Source organism: Cryptotermes secundus, unplaced genomic scaffold (assembly GCF_002891405.2).
Source record: "Cryptotermes secundus unplaced genomic scaffold, Csec_1.0 scaffold62, whole genome shotgun sequence".
Lineage (NCBI taxonomy): Eukaryota > Metazoa > Arthropoda > Insecta > Blattodea > Kalotermitidae > Cryptotermes > Cryptotermes secundus.
In genome coordinates, this window is record NW_019727786.1 from 2,501,434 (window position 1) to 2,513,868 (window position 12,435).

The 12,435-nt window shown below is 35.7% G+C and overlaps 1 protein-coding gene across 5 annotated transcripts in view; it reads right to left on the reverse strand.

Moving 5' to 3' along the window:
• Positions 1-11,658, reverse strand: part of LOC111864920 (dedicator of cytokinesis protein 1) — a 105,571-nt gene extending 93,913 nt beyond the window's left edge. For all 5 annotated transcript variants that reach the window (XM_033751625.1, XM_023852539.2, XM_023852536.2 and 2 more), the window contains exons 1-6: positions 11,532-11,658; positions 5,452-5,632; positions 5,248-5,344; positions 3,988-4,133; positions 3,722-3,845; positions 1,803-2,030 (exon numbers count right to left, since the gene is read on the reverse strand). In XM_033751625.1, the coding sequence (XP_033607516.1) occupies positions 1,803-2,030; positions 3,722-3,845; positions 3,988-4,133; positions 5,248-5,344; positions 5,452-5,632; positions 11,532-11,577 (822 nt within the window). In that variant the 5' untranslated portion in view covers positions 11,578-11,658. The remainder of the gene's footprint in view (positions 1-1,802; positions 2,031-3,721; positions 3,846-3,987; positions 4,134-5,247; positions 5,345-5,451; positions 5,633-11,531) is intronic.
• Positions 11,659-12,435: the final 777 nt, after the last annotated feature.

The following is a 12,435-nucleotide window of genomic DNA, read 5'->3' on the forward strand; positions in this document are numbered from 1 at the left end:
CTCATTGCCATCTGAGTCAACTGTCTAGGAAATATGCAAGCCTCAACGCCTCATAGCCCTATGGGCCTCCATGGCCTGTTACAGAGAAACCTTTATGTTTTATTAATCATAACATTAAATCTATATCAAAATGCATTTGCAGAGGAAAAAATTTACAGTACTCAGACAATCTTAAAAGTAAAATCCTCTGGATTGCAACAACAGATGGTACTGGATTAGGCAACTGATATTTTCAAAGAAAATTACTGTCATCTTCCAGGCAGAAGTGACTAGGGCTAGGAGTAGAAATTTCAATCAGAAACCAGGAGGAAAGTGTTTTAGATCAATGATTCTCAAGCTTTTAACTTCTGCATCATAACAGTCATTTCATCAGGAAACATGGCACCACCATGTAAAAGCAAAGCTTTTCATTGTTCGAGACATATTTTTCTAATTACACTCAACAATCGATTATCCGGGATAATGGTGGGGATGAAAATCATGATTAATTGAAAACCCGGTTAACACAAATTTGGTTAAAAGAGGTACTGTAATACTGTACCTTCATTATACTATAGGCCTACCTGTATTTAAATTTATTCAACCTCATTTTTATGTCATCTCATGGCCTATTTAATACTTTTTTTACATTACACTGAAGCATGAATTAGTTATTTCAATAACAGTGTTCAACAACATCCAACTCTTTTTACGAATATTCACACTTAACCCTTAAAAAAATTTAATATTGTTGTTTGTTTATTCGTGGCATTTTCCTTTTTCTGTTGAATACTTAACACAACATGCTTCCTTCTACACCCCGACATTTTGCTAATGCACTTGAAGATCGATACAAAGAGACTAACTGGAGCAGTGTATCTGTCCTTGAAACTTTCCACAAATCCTTTCATTCTTCCACTCCTACCCTAGAACATTGTGTTAGCATAACGGGACCAAAAAATGCAGAGCTCAGTTCACACTATTGCTAAAAATAGTATTACAACTCACCATGTGAAACAAAAGTGAATGAATATTAAACAACATATAAGCCTCAAAAAAAAGCCCCAGTTAAGCCGCAAACCAGTTTATCCGCCCCTAGATAATCGAGAGTTGAGTGTACTTACATTTTAACATGATACTAATCACGGACCTTTAAGGAATGACATTTAAGCCCCCAGCACTCTAGCTGATGGCCTTGCTTTTTAAATGCAATTAAATGTCTGAAATGCAGTATTTCAGAAAGTAAATTGCTATGTATTGCATTTTTAAAGCTGTAAGCTCCAAATAAGAACTGAACTGCTTACAATTAATCAACTCAGCAATACCTGAAGTTTTTAAATACATTCACTTAGTTCATACTCCTTTACAAATAAGTTTCATTTTCATATGCTCACTTCAGTATGATTTTATATTTAGCTCTCAGAAGTTCAAAAAACCTCTGACAACTTGCAGAGCTGTGAAGTATGACCACTACTTCTTCCCACCCACATTCTGTGACTGCTGTCCAGTTAACACGTGTCACCAATCACTGCGTCCTTTCTATAAAATGGTTCTGCTGTTCTATGAACCAGACAGAATGGGAAGATCATATAATAAACTGCATTCATTAGATTCAATCGATAGAGTTTACTGAGACAGGAAGAAAACATGGCCAACTCATTCTGCTCCAAACTCTCTCACTTGTTCCTTTTGCCCATTATACCCATTTCAGCAATATGTATTAATGATGGTTTATAATGTTAGACAGTACATCATCTTACACTGCTGCAACTTTCTACCATATCATTATTTAAATGAAGACTGTGATTTCAGTTTTAACTTACAGTGAATAACACTCTGAGATTGTGCAGCTGGTCAATATCTCGTGCCAAGCCCTCCTTACTCCATCTCACTACATAATTTTCTGTGATAGCTCGGCCTTCTTTGGCATCATATAATGTCATGAGAAGCTCAGCATCCTCACTCATCTTGCATACAAAGTTACGTACAGACACAAAAAATATATGCGAGTACTGTGTCAATGTCTTCTGCGCTTTCTCCATGGGGACAGACTGCAAACATGACAAATTTAACTCTTACAAAAACAGGAAACAAAACCATAAGAGAAAAATTAAGAGGAAAGATCTGCTTCAGTGTCCTGTGTGTGCAAGTGCATTGGCAAATATGCATACATATTTTTTCATTCAAATGCATTATTTGTGATTTTGTATACCTCACTGCCCTTGATGTTCAGTTGGTGCATAAGAAAACATTGGTGATCATACTACAAACTTCATGCTGAATTATCAGAGACTATTTTCCCTTACCATATCAAAAAATATTTCAAATGGAAGTTATACATCTTAATAAACTCTATAGTCTGACATTTTTTTTCATACACTGAACCATTTATGAGAAAATTTGTCAAGTTACATGTGTTATATGGGACAGATATGAACCAAAACTACATTTATGCCCACCTTTTGGTATAGACTTGCAATTCAGTGATTCAGTATTGAGGGGGTGGGTTTCCCCATGCACCACGACTGATAGTCTATTGTACATCCCCCTTTTAATTTCTACTGTCTCCATCCCCTACTGATACTGGTGCTCACTATCAGCCCCTTTCTGCCAGCGAGGTTTCTACCCTCTACTTGGCAGTGGTATCTAATAGTTAGTCCCTTTCTGTCAGCGAGGTAGTCCCTCCTCTGGCAGTAATACCTAATACTTTAGCCCCTTTCTGCCAGCAAGGTTTCTACCCTCTACTTGGCAGTGGTATCTAATAATTAGTCCCTTTCTATCAGCGAGGTCGTCCCTCCTCTGGAAGTGGTACCTAATACTTCCCCATCTATCGGAGGCATTGGAAACTATTTGGGCGGGAAACTTTTTTTGGCCTAATTTAGCTCAGAGGCATCCTAGAGACATGAGGTACTTTTACATGCCGTAAATCTACGACACGGGACCCACGGCTTAAAGTCCCTCCCGGAGGACTTGTTCCCTGAATTTTTCCGCCCTTAAAAATTCCACGACCTCCGCCGGGTTTGAACCCGCGTACCTTGAGTCATGAGGTGGGAATGTTACCCCTACACTACGGAGGCCGCCAGACTTGCAATAACTCATTAACTTTTATACAAATTTATTTAGTGGGTTTTGTAAGTCACAAAATTTGAACATACTTGTAAATGAACATGATCTCCTTCATATATGTTCATGTCATTCACATTTTGCAAAGAACACTGAATACATTAAAACAAATTTTTGTAAAAGAAGAGAGTCACACCACAATGGACAGCAAATCTCAACTTTGCAGGGACATGCAAGTATACCCTCTGACACTTTGCAATTATGTTTCAGCTTCCATTTCATTTTTTTACATCACAGTGGATAAAGTACCTATCATTGTCGTCACTGTCATCATCATCATCATCCATTTAAGGGTGTGGATTCTACTGGTTCAATGACTCCTAAATCTTGTTTGACTATCTCTTCATAAATCTTCCTCACAGACTTATGTTTCAGTTGAATATAATCCCTATTTGCATTTTATTATGGAATATTGGGAAATCACTGTGAAAGAGACTATAAAACTGAGGGGGAGATGGAGCCAATTACAACGGACCCCATGTGAACAGATATTAACAGTAGGAGGAAGACAGAACTAGTTCAGGATCTTGTCCCATTGCAGGCTTTGGTATTAGCAGTGTCAAACCTTTGGGTTCTACTGCCAGTTTCAAAATTTTTCATTACATACTTTAAAACTTACTGTGGCTTTTTTTATCCTTTCAGTGGCTAGTTCATGTTGCCAATACAGCTGAATGGTGGAAGTAATATCTGGATTTAAAATATTTCCCTGGTCGTCTCTAACTACCATATCAAGGTCTAACAATCTGTAAATAAACATCAAGTATATTCATGGTGCCTCATGAAACAGACATGATAGACAGAGCTACTAAAACAGACAACACTTCAATTGGCTCTGAAGTAAACATATACAGCTGCTTATTTCTAACAAATACACACATGACTTACTTGTTACCCATATCTATTTTTGACGTGACTAGCTGTTTGATTTCTTTGAGTTCATCGACAGGCAATGTGCCAGAGAGGATTTTACTTCGGTATCGAATCAATTCATAAATCCGATGCTCTATGGTCTCAAAATGTTCACTATGGATCTAAAAAACAGAACAGAAAACAAGTACAAGTTCCATAAATTCTCACAGCAAAAGCTGTAAAATATTTTTGGAACACTTAGTAGTCATATGAGAAATTTCTTTGGTATTTTTCACTCTCTGGAAACAAAACATATGACACTTCTGAGGAAGGCCTTGTGCCCATCTTCATGTACCTAGTCTGTGATGACTATCTGTGACTGTTTACCACTATGCTCCAAAGCAAATCAGATGCAGGCACCATGTAGAAGGATAGAAGAAAGAAATTGAGTACAAGATGTGGCATGTCACAAATTGGCATAAAGTTATGTCAGAACAAGCAGAAATAAATGAATGCCAGGAGACTAGATCAAGCAAAGATATTATGACAACAAGAAACCATATTCTAGTAACAAATTGACAAAAACTAACCATGGACTAACTTCATACTACGCACGCATTCCTGTTGGCCGAATCTACAGAAGACTGTCTTTGGCAAAATTTCGTATCCACGTTCTGAGCACACTGTGTGGGCCCATTCTTAGTGTTTTCTGAGTCTAATACTAAGATCTATCCATATGACAGTGCAATCAGACTAATCCATCTCGAGTGCTTATTCAAATATATACCACGCATACTTAGGCCACTCTACAATTCCCTGTCTGATACTGTTGCCATGTTCTTTAAGTCTTACTTTCAGAGTACTGGACTGGATCTGAGAGCAGGATTTTGTAACAATGTTGATGAATCTTAAGTTCCATATGAGCTAAACTCTATAATTAAAGAGGGAGAACACTGTGCCATGCAGTCCTCGAGCACTCAGTGTTTATTCATTAGTTACTTAATAATTACTTTCTTTATTAATTATTTTACAGGTTACATAGACGTACAGCATGGTTGTTGGTTAATTAATTTCTTACTTAAGAATTTCTTTGTCAATAAATTGGTCAATTGCTTAGTTAATATGGTTAGTTACTTTGTTGGTCAGTTACCCGATCTGTATCTTAACTGGTTGGTCAACTGGTCAGTTGGGTGGTTTGCTAGTCAGCTAGTTATCCACTTCAGCTACTGAAAACTTCACTTGACTGATTAACCAAGATTACAATATACACAAATGTATTAATTTTGTCATACTTACTATGTACAAATGTTTCCATATATGACCCCATTCTCTCAGAACTGATGTTAGTTCCTGCACGACATGAGGTTGTTTTAATGTTACCACTTCAACTGGTCTGTAACCACAGAACATTGCCATTCTTAAAACCCGTCACAAATATCATAACTCTCAAAAGTCAACTCAGTCTCTGACATGTGTCCATTGTAATCTCTACATAATTACCCAGTTCTGTCAACAATGCATTCTTTGATATGGATGTAAGATTTTGGAAAGATTCCACGCACTGCTCGGTTCTTCGTTGAATACCCAAAGAACCAGCCTCCATTTTCTTCCAGAATGTGAACAGCTTCTCCAACCATCAACTTTATCCTGTATGCTGCATCCTGATGAAAATTGTGGATTGCTGTTAAAAAAATGTTATAATTAATTTATTACACAAATAATCCTATTAATCATTCATCATACAGCTTTAACTAAAGTGTAATAAAGTTCCAAGTTTCCAATGTATTGAACTTACTACAGGTAAAGGTACAAACTTACTGCATGACTTAATTCATTTGTTACCTAACACTCCTGGGCTTACGTTGCATGAGACTCAAAACAAATTAAACGAACACTTAAGATCTCAACTAACTTGACCTGAATTTTGATAATGATGTATGTCTACAATGAATCAGTACCCAATACAGTCAGATATCCAGCAGAAAAGAAGAAAGAATAAATGTAGTACAAAGTGTGCCATATTGTGTTCCAATTTTAGATGGAAATATTTCCAACATTTGAGCCTGGCAGATTTTAACATTCACAATGTCTCATGGCTGTTAATACAACTGCAGAGATAACCAAAGACAAAAAGACATTGAAAAACTTGTAAAAAGAATGGGGAACACAGTGAATTATAAACCTTAAGGGTAAACTAAAGGGTAAAGGGTGTTATTTGACTTAAACAATGTCAACAAAAATATTTTCTGACACAATTTCCTAAATAAGAGGCGGCGTGTCTTGAGAGACATTCTAACTTACTTTATTAACTACTTCAACAGAATGTTCTTAAAATATGCATTAAATGCAAAATGCAAATATTGCCATACTTCAGTTTCCATTTCTTGATCAACATTCATAGTAATCTGAATTTCTTTTACTAGACCAGTTCTGTAGAGACCCCCCCCCCATTACACATTATGATGTTTATATCAGGATATCCTCATTAGAGACAACCCATTCACAGGATGAGTTGCACTGGTCCAGAAATGTGCCCACTGAAGAGACTGCTTACAGCCACTCCTGTCATACTGGGATGGGCATATATATTACATTATGCATTTAGAGTACAATTCAATGCAGCTAAAGACACCAATACATCTATCAATTTTGTAATTTGTACTATATGCAATCACGATAATTTACATACACTGGTTTACATCAACAGTACATATTTGTTACAATGCGATGAACCTTATAAGTTACATTTTATAAGGAAATATAAATCTTCATGTGACAGAAGAGCACAGTGAAATAACAAAATATAAAACTTTACTGTATCATGAAGTGCCTTTTACAAATCTCCCCAAAATTTTTTGTGATAAAAAACGAGACCTCCAAGTCACATAGATTTTACCTGGTTTCTAGGAACAACATATAAATGAGCAGGTTGCCTACTAATACTGTCAGCCAATCAATTACTTTCACATGAAATTACTGAAACCAAACAGGATGGTCTGGAGACAGTGCTCTAGACTAGTATTCAGCAAGCACTTACTTTAAATTTCAGCTGAGTCACTGCTTTATACTAACTGACGTTTTTCATAGTTTTCCTGTCTCTGGAAGAAAATGCCAGGATAGCATCTCTAACAAGCCAAGACAACCATTTTCCAAATTATTTCCAATTCATCTAATATCCTATCATTCAACTGTCTCAACTAACATGCTGTCTTGATACTCAAAGCACCATGAAATAACCCATTAAAGAAATAAAGTAAAAAAAAAATTGTCAGGCTCAAAGTGTCTGGCAGTAGAACCGGAATAATCAACGCTAAAAAGCCAACCACTGGACGTGATCCTGGGCCAGCTTCATCTACAACCAACTTCCCTATAATCCCTATGTTTTCTTCTCCTCTCCTGCACATTCTTCGGGGAGGTATCCCCATCAATCTTCCGTACACATTTTTAGTTTTTCACATCCTAGCTAAGACCCAAATACTTTTCCCATCTAGTAAGAGACCACATGTCACACCCACACAAAGCAACAAAAATGTTATATTATATCCAAATCTTTAGTGTTTTAAATGTAAATGGCATGACAATTTCTAAACTTAATACTAATAAGAATTTCCAGAATTCATTCTTCTACAAAGTTCACGAACCTCTATTAGTTGACTTCAGACAGATTCCATAATACTTTCAAATTATACAAGGTGTATTGTTCCTGACTTTGGTTTCTTGTCACATTCATATACTTTACTGATTACACTCTACTTAAAAAAGAATATGAAACTGAATAATAGAGCAGTAATTAAATTAATAAAACAGTAAATTATTATTAACAGTGTTCCATGTTGACAACAGCTTTGAATGAATATCCAGCTGCACCACTAACATGTGCTGCATATCCAACAGACTGAAAGTTGTCCTAATCACATAATAATAAAGCAAATACATAAGTCCCATCACTTTTAAGCATTCTTTGCATTCGATACAGAAAATGAATTCTTATGGAGGAAGCATGGGGCATGCGGTAGCGTAGTTGGTTGAGGCACTATGCTACAAGCTGGAAGGTCATGGGTTCAAGTCCCGATGAGGTCATTGGATTTTCTTCAATTTACCTAACCCTTCCAGCCGCACTATGGCCCTGGGATTGACTCAGCCTCTAACAGAAATGAGTACCAGGAATTAATTCAATAATTTTCCTGGGGAGTAAAGCGCAGCTGGCGCATAAGGCTGACAACATTGTCGCCACCTCCAAGCCAATTGTCTAGATAATGTGGGACCCTCAACGTCTCACAACCCTATGGGCCTTCACAGCCTGTTACAGGGATAGCTTTACTTTTTTTACTTTTTATGGAGGAAGCAGTGTCTGTTCAGTCATGAGTTTCGTTTCTGAAACTACTGGCTGTACAGTTCATCATTAGACCGGTTTCCCACATGTGACATGGCACTTTTCTCGCATAGAACTGCAGCAGTAGATATAATTCATGGCCCAATTATCTACTGTACTTTAATGTAAGTTTACAGAAGTCTCCAAGTGTGCCTCACATTGTGAAAATGTGTTTCTAGACACACTGATGCTGATGTATGGTACAGTGGAAATTTCATGCCTAACATTTTCTTGAAGTTCTCCCAAAGAGTGTGGATTGTTCATATACACTTTTACCTTCAGCATGCACCACAAATAAGAATCACAAGGTTTGGAACTTGGTGATCATGGAGGCCATGATCCTCAGCTTATCACTCATTTGCTGAAGGCTTCACCTAACACATCCATAGAAATGCTCATACAATTTTTCTTCATCAATCAGCTGGTCAAAGATGTGCAAGAGAATCATTTTCACATAATGTTTGGCATTTACTATTTCGTGTGAAGGCCTGAGCCAAACTTTTATCCTCCCAACTTTTAAATCATGCAATGGCACTTCATGAACAGCATAAGGATCTTCTCTGCTCCAACATCTGTCATTTTGTCAAGAAGCTGATTAAAAACTCTGGACTGATTTTAATAAAATCTTATATTGGAGGTCACAGATTTGTCTCTGGTCATAATGTCTTTCCATCTGCCTGTGGTGTGATATTAACAACTAAACTTCTGACAGATTTCTTTATATTTAGGCATGGAACAATTTCACTCAGAATTGTCCATAAAAATGTGACCTTCAGTATATCGTCATACAGCCAACTGTAACACCTGAATACTTCTTCATGTGGGATGACATCCCAAGATAAGGAATGTGGGGAAAAAAATGCATATTTAATACATCTCTTCAACATTCTAGGACTCAACACAGGCTCAATAATGTGTACAAAAAGTGTGTCTTAATGCACTGCCTCAATAATATTGCATACTTTATGTTTACCCATACTTTGAAACTGCTTCGCAAGTTGTCACATCTAACAGAATATTATTCTTGTGGACCTGCCAGAAGGCATGCAAGATTAAGCTCAAATTAAAAGCCTTCAAACTTTTCAAATGTTCATTATAAAATAAACAGAAATGTACATACCTAATTCATTATAAATGTTTGTAACGTTTACCGATCTGATGCACAACCGTTACACTTTTACTGACCAAAATGCTGTGCCTGGGCTTTGCAGCTGAAAGCATTTATTTTTTTTAATACAGAAAAAATACTATATATACGAAAAAGGCCTAGGCAATGCCCATCCGGCCTTCTATAGCACATTCTTATAAACATTTTATTCTATAACTGTAACCCCAAGATTCTTAATATAGATCTTAACTTAAATCTGCGAGTATACTGTTCATAATCAGTATAATTACTTCTTTTGCTTTTCTTACATATCTATTTTATATAAATATAGGAATGTTGTTTATGAAGTAACAGACGCCTTGCAGAAATCTTTTTTTCTTCTAGCCTTAAGAGCTCTATAACTGACTTTGGGTATTCTTTTTTGCTGTTCTCAACAAAATGTCCCATCATTTTTTATTTGTTTCATTCTGGTCCATCACAATAACAATTACAAATTATAAATCACTCCGTCCAATGTGACCTGTAAGTTTTTTACTACATAAAAACTTAACACCCTTACATGTTTCGGTCTCTGTGGACCATCTTCAGAGGGTAAACATCACTACAAATAGGAAACCACTATCACATAATTTGTTTACACACAAAGTACGTACACTTATATGTTACAGCACACAGTACACAGAATAGAACATTTCACAAACACAGCACTTTCCTGGGAATGTAAGTTTTAAAAAAACGAACATGAGCCTGCATGGTTTATGAATTTTAATTATTGACAATCTAAAAAACTTTTAATTAGCATCAAGGAATTTTATACAATTTTTTTAAAACTTACATTCCCAGGAAAGTGCTGTGTTTGTGAAATGTTCTATTCTGTGCACTGTGTGCTGTAACATATAAGTGTACGTACTTTGCGTGTAAACAAATTATGTGATAGTGGTTTCCTATTTGTAGTGATGTTTACCCTCTGAAGATGGTCCACAGAGACCGAAACATGTAAGGGTGTTAAGTTTTTATGTAGTAAAAAACTTACAGGTCACATTGGACGGAGTGATTTATAATTTGTCCATCATTGTTTAAAGCATTTACATAGCCTCCTGTCTTCTAATGCCATCTGTTGGAGAGTTAACAAACCTCTTGATGCTTTGATAGATCATAAAGCATATGGAGTCAATTTTTTATCATAGTCACTCCAGTTGCTGAGTGGTTATCTTAACATGAAGTAACATAAATAACAACATTTTCAAAATATAACAGTCATGCATCATATGCATCAAAAATGTTTCCTTCCTACAAAAATGAGTATTTCAGGCATGACTACCTTAAAAGTTTTATTACATTAATCACAGAAGTACACTTTAAATAAGTACAGATCTGTTCCTTCAACATTTCAACTAAGTTTCATTTTGATCTAACGTGGAGTTATATGCCTTTTGGTCTTAAATGCCTTGGTAATATACTGAGTATGGAGGACCATATGACAGAGCATATTTGTTGATAATACTGTCCATGAACGACAGCTATTTCAGGTCTACAGGAAAACACGTCGTTAAGAAAATTATAAAAATGTAAAAATATTGTGAATGAACTAGTGAACAATGTTACAAAAAAAATATTCCCTGAATTAACCGAATTACTGGAACAATACAAGATTCAAAACTATGGGTGCAGAGGTGCAACTGAGTATCTGCAGTCATTTGAACGTAACAATTTTTGTCATAAATATTACATGTTAGAAAAAATTGACTAAATCGACGGCTACTATACATTTGTGAATAATAAAAAAAAATCGAAAATCTCATTATCGAACAATAAACTCGTATATGGACCACATCCATTCCGACCGAAGAGACAATAACAGAGTAAGTCTATCCAAAATTGAGCTAAGCCAATAATGAACACTGAAATCGGGAGCTTATGCGGCCGTAAATTACAAGCTTGAAATAAATATCATTGCAACGAATAACATCTCATGTAAAATACACATACATATGAATCAATGACCGACGGAATGTTTACCGAAAAGTGGGCTGGACCACTGGTACCGAACATAGTTTGAATCAAAGTTTCCATTATTTCTTAAATTAAATTATGACATACCAATTCCATATCGATCTTTTTCTTTTACTGGCTTCCATTGACTCATTTTGACTTCTGTATTAATTCATAATTAAAATATTTCACACAGACATGCTATTTCAACACACACTACTACCGCCATTTTGTTTCCACCTATATATTGTTATCCTCAGAGCATAGACCATTGAATTAAGAGATCTTCCACAAACCTGAAGCAAACAGTTTGTTTCTCATCCATCTCTCCAGAGGGCACGCAATGTTCGTCGTATACACAATTGAAAATGAAGTTGATGTCACTATAAAACGGAAAGCTAATATTCGTACTTCATTTTTGTCCAACATTTCACAACAAAGTTTATTTTTATAAACTGGATATTTTTTAACATTAGAAATTATTTCTTAATTAATGCATTTTAATTACAACGCAGAATTTCAAAACGTTTCTTGTAAACAAAGTTTTAAATTCGTATTTAAGGCTATTTCCTAAAATAATTTTCATCTAGTAATAAATCCAGTGTGTCAACAAGTCATCTTCAGACTGAGGTTTCTTCTTCCCTCCTTCCTTCCATCCTTCCTTCCTTCTTCTAGTATGCATTTACTTTCAGGTCTATTATTTAATTTTCTTGGACACAAACAGTGTCCTCAGCACCCTGTTCTCAAACACTCTCTTACCATAATGTCAGGAATTAAGTTTCACATCCATACAAAACTACAGGCAAAGCAACAGTTTGATCTTTGTAATTTTGGACAGCAGACGAGAAGAAAAAAAGAAAAATCTGAATTGAACGGCAGGAAGCATTACCTATGTTTAATTTGTTCCTGATTTCTTCATGTACCTATTTTTATTTATTACTCTCGTTCCAAAATATTTTAAATTTACACAGTTCGAAGAATATATTAACTATCTTTATGTCAGGATTTCTTC